At 48.1% G+C, this 14,104-nt stretch overlaps 6 protein-coding genes across 6 annotated transcripts; 5 read left to right on the forward strand and 1 right to left on the reverse strand.

Moving 5' to 3' along the window:
- The first annotated feature begins 836 nt into the window (after nucleotides 1-836).
- On the forward strand, nucleotides 837-2,213 carry BDQ94DRAFT_152135 (3' exoribonuclease family protein). Its single transcript, XM_026767901.1, has one exon. It carries the CDS (start codon nucleotides 942-944, stop codon nucleotides 2,151-2,153), a length of 1,212 nt encoding a protein of 403 aa, XP_026621342.1. The 5' UTR covers nucleotides 837-941; the 3' UTR covers nucleotides 2,154-2,213.
- A 230-nt stretch (nucleotides 2,214-2,443) lies between these two features.
- Nucleotides 2,444-3,656, forward strand: cyp1 (putative peptidyl prolyl cis-trans isomerase (CypC)). The gene is made up of 3 exons (XM_026767902.1): nucleotides 2,444-2,537; nucleotides 2,588-2,629; nucleotides 2,703-3,656. The coding sequence occupies exons 1-3, from the start codon at nucleotides 2,505-2,507 to the stop codon at nucleotides 3,114-3,116; spliced, it is 489 nt and encodes a 162-aa protein (XP_026621343.1). The 5' UTR covers nucleotides 2,444-2,504; the 3' UTR covers nucleotides 3,117-3,656.
- Nucleotides 3,657-4,333: 677 nt separating this feature from the next.
- Nucleotides 4,334-6,211, forward strand: BDQ94DRAFT_152140 (putative Rab geranylgeranyl transferase escort protein). Its single transcript, XM_026767903.1, has 4 exons — nucleotides 4,334-4,355; nucleotides 4,410-4,528; nucleotides 4,589-5,602; nucleotides 5,790-6,211. The coding sequence occupies exons 3-4, from the start codon at nucleotides 4,876-4,878 to the stop codon at nucleotides 6,122-6,124; spliced, it is 1,062 nt and encodes a 353-aa protein (XP_026621344.1). The 5' UTR covers nucleotides 4,334-4,355; nucleotides 4,410-4,528; nucleotides 4,589-4,875; the 3' UTR covers nucleotides 6,125-6,211.
- Nucleotides 6,212-7,025: 814 nt separating this feature from the next.
- On the forward strand, nucleotides 7,026-8,777 carry BDQ94DRAFT_162871 (uncharacterized protein; the record flags this gene model as incomplete). Its single annotated transcript, XM_026769623.1, has 6 exons — nucleotides 7,026-7,379; nucleotides 7,437-7,513; nucleotides 7,562-7,686; nucleotides 7,736-8,321; nucleotides 8,389-8,737; nucleotides 8,772-8,777. The coding sequence occupies 6 exons, from the start codon at nucleotides 7,026-7,028 to the stop codon at nucleotides 8,775-8,777; spliced, it is 1,497 nt and encodes a 498-aa protein (XP_026621345.1).
- Nucleotides 8,778-11,402: 2,625 nt separating this feature from the next.
- Nucleotides 11,403-12,220, forward strand: BDQ94DRAFT_152142 (uncharacterized protein). Its single transcript, XM_026767904.1, has one exon. It carries the CDS (start codon nucleotides 11,676-11,678, stop codon nucleotides 11,907-11,909), a length of 234 nt encoding a protein of 77 aa, XP_026621346.1. The 5' UTR covers nucleotides 11,403-11,675; the 3' UTR covers nucleotides 11,910-12,220.
- Nucleotides 12,221-13,437: 1,217 nt separating this feature from the next.
- Nucleotides 13,438-13,709, reverse strand: BDQ94DRAFT_152144 (uncharacterized protein). Its single transcript, XM_026767905.1, has one exon. The coding sequence runs from the start codon at nucleotides 13,678-13,680 to the stop codon at nucleotides 13,444-13,446; it is 237 nt and encodes a 78-aa protein (XP_026621347.1). The 5' UTR covers nucleotides 13,681-13,709; the 3' UTR covers nucleotides 13,438-13,443.
- Between the last annotated feature and the right edge of the window lie 395 nt (nucleotides 13,710-14,104).

Raw genomic sequence — 14,104 nt, forward strand, 5'->3', positions numbered from 1 at the left:
AGAGGTGGATTTTCGCGATTCTTTGACATCTCTCCCAGCTGGCGGTTCTTATTGGCCTCTGATCTCATAGCAGATTGATAGCATGTGGAGTGCCATGCGGATGTATTCAAAACGTAAGATATTCACTTAGAGGTTTATTTACACTTACGTTAGTCTGGTCATAATCAGTATTATCCATCATTTTAGTAGCGCAATGCTACCAAACATGACCGGACTGGCGTTGTTGTGATGGCGTTCTGGTTCGATGTAACTGAAATATGACCATTTATGGGAAGATAAGACGCGAAGAGCCTGTTTACAATGAGAAGTCGTAGGTCCTCATGTACTAGCCATTTAGCAATTTATCTAAAGTAGGGACTGCATGCGTCTGCGGCCATAGTGCTTGGTGTGCGTGCATTGGGTAGGGAAGCTGGCATGCCCCCTTAAATACACAGTTAGCGAACTAGTTTTGGAAATACATCTATTGCCTGGGTGTCAGTCAAATCGCTTGAGCTGTGACATAGCAGGTATTCAGTAATTCTCTTGTCAAGTGCTTGGTAGGCGAGGATGATTCTGCTACTTATTGCGCTGAAGCCTTATGTACTATATAGCGTCCCCTGTTCGAAATAGTTTCTTGGATAGTAAAAAACAAAGAATAGGGGTCTCCACAGCACCGCAAGTTGAGATAGCTAACCTTCAGTCCAGGATCGTGTCATCTGACGAGGTTTTTACATAAGTCAAGTTGATCAGACATATTGCAGTAGATGTGATGTTGCAGTAAGACAATATCCCTCACCGCCCCGATATATGCGCAGAATTCTGCCGCAGAAAAATGGGAAGTCTGTCAACCATTCTCTCCTCATCCAGACTGACAGTTACATAAAGCCATTTACCTCTTCATTGACTATCTTCGCACCTTGTCGGTCCTGGGCAGACTACTTTGGCTTCAGTACTAACTCAAGATGGCCTCCACAGCGCCATCCGCACCCCCTTCTCTTACCCTCCCCCCCTCGCAATTCGCCCGACTCCAACCTCACGCCTATCTCCTCGCCCACCTTTCACCACCCGCATCCAGCAACCAGCCCTCCATCCGAGCCAATGGCCGCGCTCCCTCCCAATTCCGCGTCACATCTGCGAACACAGGCTCTCTAACTCACACAAATGGCAGCGCTGTCGTAAGGGTTGGCGACACAACCGCAGTATGCGGCGTACGAGCGGAAATCCTCCCCACTGCCGACATTGCCTCGTGGAGCGTGTCTCAATCCTCATCATCTACGAACAAGCGTCGGAAACTCGCCGGTCAAACCGAGCAGTCTAATGAGGATGATGCAGAAGTGGAAGACCCTGAAGACGAAACGCACATTCAACAACTCAACCTTCTCGTTCCGAATCTTTCGCTGAGTACTGGCTGCGCACCGGGATTCGTTCCTGGCGCTCCACCCTCAGCGCTGGCGCAGTCGCTGTCTCATAAGATCTTGAACTTGCTGCATAGTACAAAGTTGGTCCGGGCCGAGGATCTGCGCATTTGGTACCAGCCGCCTAGTCTTGGGCCGGAGGACCTAGAACGCCATAACGAGTCTGAGCAGATGGATGTGGATGTAGAGCGCGGGGAGGAAGTCGGCAAGGAAAAGGAGATTAAGGCATTCTGGGTGCTCTACATTGATATTATGATCATTTCTTTGGCAGGAAACCCATTCGATGCTGCCTGGGCTTCGGTTTTGGCTGCACTGCGCGATACGAAGCTGCCCCGGGCATGGTGGGATGTCGATAACGAAATGGTTGTGTGCTCGGATGCGGTTTCTGAGTCTCAGAAGCTGTCTTTGCGCGGTCTGCCTGTCGCGAGCTCGTTTTGTGTTTTCGAGGCCGATGCGGCTGCTGGCTGGAGGGCGGTTATCATCCCGGACGCTGAAGAGGAAAAGAATATTGAAGAGAGTGCTCGGAGGGGAATTCAGCGGAGGTGGATCCTGGCTGATCCTGATGGATATGAGGAAGGACTCAGTCAAGAACGGGTTTGTATTGTGGTTGATAAGGAGCAAGGTGGGAAGGGCAAGACGGTTATCCAGAATATGGAAAAGAATGGAGGATGGGCTGTGGATGGGAAAGAGCTGAAAGCGCTGGTTGACATATCCGCGCAGAGATGGGAGCAATTGAAGCACATCCTTGAGCAGTGTTGATTGTTTAGAAAGCGACTAATACTACATGCAATGATACGATGATGTCAATCATGATCAAAATATAGTCCAGCGTAGAATGAACTTCGTAGATATGCTAATAAACAGAGGAAGGCTTGTGTCTAAGGACTTTGCAATTCTTCAGGCGAACAGTCCAGAAATCAAATACAACATTGACAGTGCGAGGCGCTGGGCAATTGGAGCAGTCCGATCTTCCCCCATCATTCATGGGAACATCGGATGCCAAGACTGGATCTCGACCTTCCGCCGCGCCAGAAAGCTCAACCGCAACTCTTCACTGCGTATTCTTAACAAGTACCAGTAACAACCTGACACCTTTGTGCTAGATTCAAAATGGCGACTGACGTGGCTTTCGACACGAGCATGGTATGGATAACCAGAACGGTTGCGTCAGCATAGCCCGCTAACCTGCCCAGGGCTCGTTCACAGTAGAGCTCTACAATGCGCATGCGCCCAAGGTCAGTACCAAGATTCTAAGCTCATCCCATCCTTGTTGTGATGCAATTTACTAACGTCTTTTGTATCAATTAGACGTGTAAGAACTTCGCGACGCTTGCGCAACGAGGCTACTATAACAATGTCATCTTCCACCGCATTATCCCCAACTTCATGGTACAAACTGGCGATCCTACCGGCACTGGCAGAGGAGGAAGCTCTATCTACGGCGAGAAATTCGAGGACGAGATTAATCCCAACCTCAAGCATACCGGTGCTGGAATCTTGAGCATGGCAAACAGCGGGCCCAATACCAACGGCAGTCAGTTTTTCATTACGCTTGCCCCAACACCATGGCTGGATGGAAAGCACACTATTTTTGGTCGCGTTAAGAGTGGCATGAGGGTGATCCAGCGCATGGGACTGGTGAAGACAAATTCGGAAGACCGGCCTGTGGACGAGGTGAAAATTCTCCGTGCCAGAATCGTGGAGGAGACGGGAGACGAGTGAGGGGTCTTATAGCAGTTGGTCATGGGTATTCATCCACAAGGGCTACACAGCATCCTAGCAACGGCGGTCTTCAACCATGAATGATACGGGCTGTTGGCATCGATGGCAGACAGGCAGATGTTGGACCGAAACCTCAGCACTGCACTCCAGGAGAGCAATGCAGAGCACGAGCAGTTGCGCGTTCATAATAGCAGAGCCACGTCCATCGGAACGTTACAACCGCTTTTGGTTGACGTCTGCAACGCAAGAGCACAGCTTCATATAGAAACAGACTACGGGATTAGAATAGGAATGTTTCACTACAAAACGAACCGCTTCCATCAGATGTTACCATCCGGAGCAGCAGATACAGATTGAATTGTCTATCTACCACTCCTATAGTACAAGACCAGTGAAGGCTTGTACGAAGACGACGAAACTGCTACAAACAAGCAGTTTGCCTGTGCAGAGCACTAGGAGTGGTGTGAAGAAGGAAAGAAGCTCTGATTGTGGGCGAAATCCTCCTTAAGCGGCTCCCGTTAGTCGAGTCTAGCTTCTTTCGGAATAGTCATATGTAGTGTGGCCTCAGGCAACGATATATTCAACAGCAGAATAGCTTTGATGAGCTGCAATGGCATGGATACGCTGTCAACATCAAGTGAGCAAAAGTGTATAGCTCTCCCAGATACTGTAATTAGTATCGTATTCCTTTGTCTGAGGGGAGGAGGCCTAACGCCCATACTAAAGCCAACTGCGTTGATATCAGCAGCCACCGGGTTCGGATCAACACTGGTAACTCCTTCATGCTGTGGAAGAAAAGGGGGTTGCGCTATATAGAACCATATGGGAGTAAGTCTACACTTATCTAGCATGTAAGTCTTCAATGTCTGTTGGTTCCTCACCTAAGACCTTCTTCTATAACGGTTTAGCTAAGTACTTAGTCACGTGGTGGGCCAGTGCGGGTCCCGTATTTCTTCGCGTGTCCCTCGATTTTCTTTTCGTTTCTGAAATTCTTTCTCGTCTTCAGCGCATGATCTTCAGTCCACACCTATGGGCTGAAGAGTCTTGCTACAAACGTCGCTAGGAGCTTGTGACCAAATGTGATGCTCGCTGAGCTTGCTCATCAGACATCGACTTAGCACTAAGCCCCTGCATTTAGCTTGCTTGCAGTTCGGCCGTCATCACAATGGAATCCCTAGCGGATACGCCATGGGACGTGACGATCTCTGGAACTGGACTGGCCCAGTCACTTCTAGCTCTGTGAGCTACCTTCAGTCAATGCTGTATTTGCTTACAGCTAACGTCTCTTGCCAGGGCCCTTTCCAGGTCAGGTAAGAACGTTCTCCATGTTGACAGAAATCCATACTACGGTGGTCCTGAGGCAGCTTTTAGCCTGCAGGAAGCCGAGGAGTGGGCTGCTAAAGTGAACGAGGGTAGGAGCTCCCCAGTCTAAGCGACCCCATGGCCCCTGCTGACTCGTGTGGGTGAGCTAGACACCGGGGAGCTCCCATTCGAACATGCTAGCGTCTACTCCGAAAGCTCCGGGGATTCCACTGGTCAGCTTGCGTCCTCTCGAGCATATACCCTCTCCTTGTCGCCGCAATTGATCTACTCCCGATCACAACTCTTGCCTACCTTGGTTTCCTCCAAGGTCTACCGGCAATTGGAGTTCCAGGCTGTGGGCAGCTGGTGGATTTACAATCCTGAGACTGACGATAGTAGTCATCTCTATCGTGTCCCTGGCAGTCGGGAGGATGTCTTTGCGGATGATGTGATCAGTATGAAGTCGAAGAGGACTCTGATGAGGTTTCTCCGTCATCTTGGTCAGGCCCAGGAGAGTGGGGATGTGTCGGAAGGACCGGATCCGTCCCCGGAAGAGGAGGGTCTTGCTGCACCCTTCTCTGAGTATCTGGCCACGAAGTTTCAGGTGCCAACTGAGCTTCATGGTCCCTTGCTCTCACTTTGCCTATCACAGGCTGCTCCTCAACAGACATCGGCCCAGTATGCCCTCCCACGCATCAAGAGACATTTGTCATCTATTGGTGTGTTTGGTCCTGGCTTTGGGGCTCTCTCGGTCAAATGGGGCGGCGGCTCTGAGATCTCTCAGGTAGGCTGTCGCGCCCTTGCCGTAGGGGGTGGTGTGTATGTCCTCAACACTGGCGTCAAGTCAGTCGGATCTTCAATAGAACAGGAATCCGATGACCAGTCGCGCATACAGATTCAACTGACTAATGATGAATCGGTCAAGTCCCGGTACATCGTTGGCTCGAATTGGGATCTTCCCGCTGCAACTCGCCCTTCTCTGGAGTGTGACAAAGTGGCACGTTCCATCTCCATCGTTTCATCTTCCCTTGCGAACCTCTTCCCCGTTACTGCAGAGGGTGGACCAGTCCCTGTTGGAGCGGTAGTGGTATTCCCGGGAAGCTCTGTTGGCGGTGCTGATGGTGCACCTCCGGTGTACACTATAGTCCACTCCAGCGAAACGGGCGAGTGTCCTACTGGACAATGTAAGTCATCACTTTTTCTTGTGCATCCCCTCCCCCCTTTGCTCATATGATGACTTTTCTTCAAAAACTTATCTACATTGCCTGATACATCATTGATGAAAACTTCTACGAACTGATCATGAGCTTTCTTTTTTTTTTAATTCATGCAAGTTGCATTGTCCTGTGACATGTTGCTAACTATTATCAGGCGTGGTGTATAGTAGTGTCAGCATACCCGGTCCAGAAGGACAGTCGATGATTGAAGCTGCTCTGCAAAAACTTTTCCAGTCGGCTGCCGATCCGAATACGAAAGTCCTGTGGTCCCTGCGTTATACGCAGCTGGGCCGAGGCGCCTCCCACAACGCTGATCTAAGCTGTCCGTCGAAGAACGTCATATGCCTCCCGCCTGTCAGCCTCGACCTTGCTTTTGATGACACCTTGATCGATACGGTCAAGAAAGCTTGGGAGCTGATCATGGGGGAGGAGGCTGCTCAGCACGAATTTATGAAGTTCGAGGATCGAGAGGGCGCCTATGAGGAATGATGTGGGTTGTAGAGCAACTCGCATGTAAATATGCTGTAGTAATGATTTAGATAAGACTTTCACAATGATAACCGATTACCAAGGCCACGACCCTGTCATATGTATTCGCTTTCAGTAACCTTGAAGCATTCCTGTGTCCCTTGACTATCCATGTGATCATGCACTCCGCTTTCTGCGACACCCTGCCATGTGTAACTTCCTACATTTGCATCCATACAGGCCGTGTCTACACAAGCGCACCGTTGGGTTTCAACCTCCGTCGTACAGCCCACCACCCTTCATACCCTCCGAGCCAATGCAACGCAAACTGGCCCGGAGAGCTCAGCACTCTAAGTGTTTCTTCCCGCTTCGATTTCAAATTACTCGCTATTACTGAGACGGTCTTTTTCGCGGTTCGCTTTCTCCGGTCATCCCGCATGTCACGCATAAAAGTATCATAAACATGCAAGGGCCACACATACTTTCCCTAGCACCGGATGGCTGGAAACCCTATGAGTTGCATGCGAGTAAATGGAGACGTTAACTAATGGAATTATTAGTCTTACCTGAGACGAGGTTCTCCAAATCTAACCTAGTAGAATGACTATCAGTAGATGTAAGATGTGCCATAGATGGCTAGACTAGGCTACATCCTCAGCCTCGCCGGCATGCCTGTCTATCAGCCAGTATTTCTCCGCTAAACCTTCCACTTCATCATCAGCAGTATGATTATTCTCGTTACTCTTCTACTTCCCTTCATCGTTAATCCTGTCAACTGGCCTATAATCATTGGCACACGCTTTGTTTAGGCAGTAGTTCTCTTCAATAAGTCATGACTGTATATAGCGGAATTCCTTATCGGTCAGGACTGCACATCATAAGCCACGCAGCTGCTTGGGACTCCGACTACAAAAAGATCATCATGTCGCTCGGTGCTGGGGTTGGTGATATTCTGGCCTGCGCAAGTCTTGCTTATAAGCTTTACCAGGAGCTGTTCGAAATGAACGGTGTCTCTGAAGAATATCGAGCTCTGACATCGAAGCTTCTTATTGTCCACAAACTCCTCCTTCAAGTGGAACAACTCAGAGCGGCTAATCAGCTCGCTCAGTCAACCTTGAATGCCATTCGCTTCTTGACGAGTCGGATGGGTGAGGCAATTGACGAGTTTCCAACCAAATTAGAAACACATAGTCGAGCATCTCAAGCTGGAGAATATGGAATAGCTTTGAAGAATATTTTCTCAAAGGGTAAATCATCTTTGACAATAATACATGAGGTTAGTTTATCTGGTATATGCTGTTGACTTTCACTAAGAATATCTAATATGACATAGGCTTCGAGGCTATCTAGCATCCTTCATCCTAACTTATTGTCTCTGAGTAGCCTTTTGCGAATGGCTTGCTATTCCAAGTAGGTTGTGTCTATGGTCGAGAGGCGAAGTACTCATACTTCTCCTAGCTCTGACGATAAATCTCGGTATAACGCAAGTTATACCCCGAGATGGATCGATGAAAGGTCTGGATTTCCGAATGTCAGACTAAGCGCAATTATCACTAAAAAAGAGACATGTTGTGCAAGACCTAGTTAGTACTGGTACAGACTGCGATGTATACCAGCTAATATACTTCCCAGATTTTGAAAAAGTGCCTAGTCCTACTACCTTCTTCAGACCTGGGCGGGTATTTACGGTAGCCATACGAGGTATATTGACAGCCGCGGGAGATGGAGACATTGACTACACACATCTCCCCTTGGAATGGACTCCATTAGACTCCATTCTAGACCCGTCTGAACGTGAGAAGGAACGACTTTCCCGACAGAAGAGGAATTACGAGGCGGTTATAAAGCTTCCCTTAGCAGCAATGTTCCAATATGGCGGCGTGCAAAAGAATGGACAAGTTCAATGTCATCTGTGCCCAGGCGACGTTCAATTCCCAAAGGACTTTTGGGTTGACAGACACTTCAGAATGTATCACCACGAGACGTTTAAAGGACTGCACGATGTATCAAGTCTCCACGAAAGAAGTGACTATATTTGTCCAAATGAGATAAGCGCCAGTCGTCCTATTCTGTCTGAGTCGGAAGTTGAAGAATTGACCGCCAACGAATATAACCTTCCCACCTGGGGTATGGATCCCTGGGTAGGAGCCATTACCATCCGCCGTTTCGTGGTCGTCCAGCAGGGTACTAAAACCTGCCTCTGTCTGGGTATACATGCGTGAGATCCCCTCGTCTCAAGAGCCTCTGATAATTCCATACTGTTGTTGACTAATCTCGATTCACAGTTACTCTGGAAGAGGGTGTTCCGATCAACCTGATCAGGAGCTGTTTGCTATACTCCACTCGTTGAAGCACATCCCCTATCCATTGCCAGAAGAAACGAGAATGGGCATCCAGCCTTTACGCCTAAAGCCTGAGCATCCATCAACAGTATTACCCAGCACCGCCCGTATTCACTTCGGCCGCGTTTATGAGATCAAGCACGATGTGGAGCTGAAGAACATTGGCCTGATCCATAGCTCATCCATGGATATACTCTCGTCACAATTCGAATCTCATTGTCCGATAGATACTCCGAATGGTCTAGGAGCTTCACAGGACAAGGATCAAGCAGGTACATCTGCAGATGACACAGTCACACAGACCGATATCAAGATTTAGAAGTGAGCTGTGAGCGCATTGGATCGGTCTGTTATAATGATTAGGACCTTTGGGTATGCTTTCCAGATGTCATCTAAAAGTCAGCACGGCATGACACATGATTATGCCAATCGTCTCTTCACATCTAGACTACCGTATCAGGCCTGTAAATACCTATCTCGCGGTGGACGGGAACTATCCTATGTTATCATTCGCCATAAGGGGAAAATTAGCTGTTGACGAAGAAAACAGTAATCACCAGGTTATTCTAATAGTTTTGGTTATGAGGTCTGGAGAGTTTTAATATCACCTGACACTATCAGGAGTTTCCCCACAGTGATTCCTGTACTGTGGATATAGAAATATATGATGGTAGCTAAGTAGTATGTCCTGATAGAGCACTATACTATGTTAGTACTGGCCCCTCTTCCTTAGACCATTGTATCCCCTCACTCGGAAACATGCTCGACTAAGTCTTAGTATATGGTGACATTAAAGAGACAAATTACATCACTCAGAACTTGTGAACGATTACGTATCTCTCTTTTCTGCATGGAATATACCTCAACCTACTATGAAATCAGATATAGTAGAGCATGTGAAGATATGTATAGTGAATGGAATTATACCCTCTAAGTACTTAATAACAACATCAGTAGTATCATCTTAAGTTTAATTTACGCTACCAAATAAGCGACAGCCTGATTCAACTATCTACCTGCCATGTCTGGCAATACATCGCTAACTCAACGTCCACATCCACAACATAATCATCTGATCTGCCCCGATCTACATTAGGAATTATACATCCTACATTCAACATACTGCAAAGTACTACAATGAAAACAATCTACATCCTACAAGACCCGTAGATCAATCAATATCATACATCTTCTACACTCTGTCTCAGATCACTCCCACAGTAATTATCCACCCCCCCAAAGCTTATATAACACAACAACAGACCAAGCCAATTAATTCAACACACTCAGATCTACACTACGAAAATGGGAACTAATAAATCAGTCTGAGACATTGAACCAACTTATCACGCACTTATCTACCTGTTTCGAGACAATGATAAATTACCCACAATTCATTTCTGGAAATCTTGAATCTGAAACGCTCTATCGGCGGGCTAAGATCCTATAGTCCACGGGTAGATTAACTAGATACGAAGTAGGCTAATCTGTGCTCACTTTAATATCGCTTAATTTCCGGGTTCTACTGTTTCTATATCTGCAGGTTAAATTGGCAGTTGGGTGATGAGCAGAGGTCTCAAAAAAATTTTTTCTTTTTTTTCACCTCTTCGTTATGCTTATGCAGGGGACGTTGGAAGGGTCTATCTGTCTGTTTTTCTTTTCTGTCTGGTTTGAACAGTCCAATGTTGAACGTTGAGACGCGTGTATATTAATTTATTCATGAACACTATAATGTATACTCATTATGGCGGAATATGGCATCATTACTTATTATCTCTGATAATAATTCTACCATGGTTCTGGCCAGAGTGGTCTTCTTCCTTCCCAAGCTATTTTCTTGTTCACTTTCGGGCTTTGATTACTACTTTAGTGGCCGATTGCATGCTCGCGGCAATTGGCCTATCAGAATAACGGGTTGTCCGTTGGTGGTGGTACATTGTGGACTTGCAGCGAAAACTATTGTCGACTAACCAAGTGTCTGTATGGGTAGTGTGAAAACGCTGGCAAATTGCCCAGGTGGTTTTTTTCGAATTAAGTCGGTCTGTTCCATAACGGACTAATGTTTTTTTCTTCTAGGTTTCGCTGAAGACGCAGAAGGCATAGCGTGACTCCATCGAAGGAACTTGCTGGATGCCGTTCCGTACTCTACCTCATTCAGGTGGCTTGGGAAGAACCGGGCGTCGGAAAAGAGCGACATGGACCCTGAGCGGAGGACCCTCTTCTTTTCCAATTGATGTCACTGTTCGTTTCCCTTTGGCTGGGGATCCATAACTACGGAGTGCTATCGTCCTGTTGCGGTAAGAGAAGGACGGCAGTCGAACCTGAAAGGGTGCACATCCTTCCCTAAACAGCGACGGAGGCCCATATTGGTGTGCTTGGCAACTCGGTTCTGGGTGAACAACACTGGACCGAATGGCGATGGCTGGATGAAGATCAGGGGGTTGAGGGAGTGCTTGCATTGGAGTTTAGACCGCCCATCAGGGATGCAATTACGATTCGGACTGGGCAGTGAAAGACTGGCGAATGGTTTGCAGTCAATCAGTTGGGGATCCTGGGGAGAGCTGAACTCAATGCAACTGGACAGCTGGATGTATCATGCATCTCATGCACAGAGGTTGTTGACAGAGTGTCAGGGTCCATCAAATGGGTGTGTAGGTGACAGCTGCCAAGGCTGGCGTTCAAGCTTAATTGTCCGGCAATGTTTTTTTTTAGCGAAGTTGGTCATGCTTGCGAAACGACCACAATGTCGATCCCTCTCTCCTTCCTTTCCCTGCCGTGCGCACGGCGGGAAGAAACGTTTGTGTGAAGTAAATTGTATTTACGGAGTAGATTGGCTACTCAGGTGTTCGCGATGGCGCCAGCCCGGTCAATCCAAGATGAGGGGGCGCGGCGACACGATTGCTGATGGATGTCTGCGATTGGGTCGGATGATGTCGCAAATATTTTACTTTCCTACGCCCACTTGCAGTTTGACTGGGATTTACCCCTCCGCGGGTACGCAGCTTGAACAATCCATCAATAACAAGCTGCCGAGTGACGAGGGGAGAAAGTATCAGGTACGACGTACGCGCGTCCGGACGGGCTGTTCAAGGCGGACGTAACTTATGGGATTGCAAAATTTCCACTCAAACGTGGGTGGTTGGACCAGCTGACGGGCAGAACAGAACCACTTTCAACCAGAGGAACCACCAGGTACAGGCCGAGAGTTCTGGAGGCAATCTGCCCAGCCCATGTCCACTCATGAGGCTCAACCACACGGCCACACTTTGCCACTCTCCATAACTCGTGGAGCAGTTATTCAGTTGGTTGGTGGTGGCACTATACATAGAACACAAAAAAAAAGAGCATGTTGGTCTCAAGAGTTGGATGGGATTCGTCTGCTGATTCCCCAGTACGTGGCAATGGAAAGGCAGCTGAAAAACAAGACCAACAGGATCACGGAAGACTCCGCTGTCCGGATCTGAGGGTTTCTATCCGACACTAAGTAGATGCGTCGAGGTAAACCCTGCCGACCGGTGGATGGGTTAAGGCAAGCCCAGCCCAGCAGTCGAGTGGTCTACTGTTAGGCTATCGGCCTAGTGCTAAAGAGTGAATGTACCTTGTTGGTCAGTCCTTCCACTACGTACCAGTCTAAATGGTCCGCACGATTTGTGACCATGACGAGCCTAGTTTCACACCCGAGGACACCACTGGACTGAATCAGGGTATGAGCTGATACTATACCCGATACACAGTGACTACGGGGGAGGAGAAGGAGGGAGAGCGAGAGTCGAGAATAGGAGAACGGATGGTTGGATGGAGAAGGGGAGGGAAGGACACGCGGCCCGTGGGGCCACCGGCCCAGCGAGCCCCTAAAGGGTCTTTCCTCACTGGCTGAAACGGCGGGCAACCGCGCAGATCGAAGTTTCCATCTTTTTTAGCTGCACCAACCAGCCGGTTGGTTACTCAGTAAGGCGTTCTGACATCCGACAGGGTATTACACCCTGCTTGTGAAGTCTGAATTAATGAATGGATGGATTAATGTCTCAGGCGCCGGACATGGATATGAATGCGCATGCGGATCTGGAAGTGTGAAGGTAGGTGTGGACGCTTTCGCTGTCTGCGTTAATACTTTGTACTATCAGTGTGTCCGGAAACAAGAAAGAGCGGGATGATAAGAATAGCAGTCCGCCCGAGGTGGACGGTCCACCCGCTGGAACATTCCGAGAATGTATGGAGGATTGATGCTGGAGTCCAGAAGCAGCCAAAGACCAGCTGTCATTTCATCCTTATCATCACAGACAGCATAAACAGAACCAAAAAGAACAAAGACATACTGTGTCTTGTATTACCAGTAGTGTTCAGGCTGAGATAGACGAGCAACGGTGATCAGCTCTTGAACATTCCATCATGAAGGCTACCAGGTCTCTCTAGTAACCAACATAGTGGAAGACGCAAGCTTCGAAGCATAACATCTACATCTACCAAGAGGAAGTAAAAAGGCAGAAAAGCCGGAGAATAATGAGCCTGAATAGTATTCCCGGCGATGTTCTATTTCTGTAGGCCATGCTGATTTCTCCGGGAGGCGCTTGATTGATCAGTTGACTTTGCTGTAGGCAGTTCTGCGCATCCATGTGGAATTGGGAAGATCTAGACAGAGATACGCATCCACGCATGTACATCGATGGGAAGGAGGGGGAAGACAAAGCCTGGGGAAATGCATTGACTTCTTGAGATCTGTCAACTGATATGATTCGATGTATCGGGACATTCCCAGGATCTACTACTGTCACAGAATGATATCCTGAGACGTGGAGGCATCATGCTATGCCATTGACGATGGATTGTTTCGTGGAGGTCAAGACGGAGACGACGACGACGACTGTCAACGCGTCGAGGAATGAACGGCCGCCGTTTCCGTATCACAAGTTCGCAAGGGTCCGAAATCCGAGATTGAAAATTACCCGCCACCGGCCGGGTGGAGCAGTGAAGATCCGCCCATCGACATTCTTCCTTCAGTCAGGGATCGGCATCAAAAAATAGGTGGGTGGAGGGCAGTGCCGTATTCAGGAAATTCACACAAATCTCGTCAAGAGGCAGGAACAAAGTCTGATTCTCGAAAAGCGAAGAAAGAGACCGTAAGAGATGGCAAGAAAGGTGTGGGTAAACAAAGCAGGATACTGTATAGCAAAGAAAGAACACAAAAGAGGGAATACAAAAGACTGAAATGGAAAGGGACAGTAAGTAACTTGGCATACAGCGGGAGGCGTCAACAGGCCGAGCATAAAAACACTAAGCATCATCGTGGTGTAAATTCTGTAAATTCCTCGTTGGGAAGTTGAAGACAGCGAGTAAATAATAATATTATTTAATTTTTTTTTATTTCAAGATAAAAATAATCATCTGTCGCCCTCCTCAATCCAGGCCAGCTGGTGTTTTTTTCATACCTCATCTGATGCTCTCTCTTTTACCTTCCTCTCGTTCTCTCTGCCGTGCAACACTTGGCTGCTGCTTGTCTTAGAAAAAAGGAAGCAAGATAACTTCTCTGCAACTTGAAGAGACCCCTTCCGTCGTTTAATCTGCCCAGCAAGAACCAACAGCAAGAGTTAGCCAGGCCAGAGACGGGCTGAGCTTAATATTTGCAGATTAAATTACCCAGTGGAGGAGCTTTGGCCCCAGC

The sequence above is a fragment of the Aspergillus welwitschiae genome, assembly GCF_003344945.1.
Source record: "Aspergillus welwitschiae strain CBS 139.54b unplaced genomic scaffold BDQ94scaffold_46, whole genome shotgun sequence".
NCBI classification, from domain to species: domain Eukaryota; kingdom Fungi; phylum Ascomycota; class Eurotiomycetes; order Eurotiales; family Aspergillaceae; genus Aspergillus; species Aspergillus welwitschiae.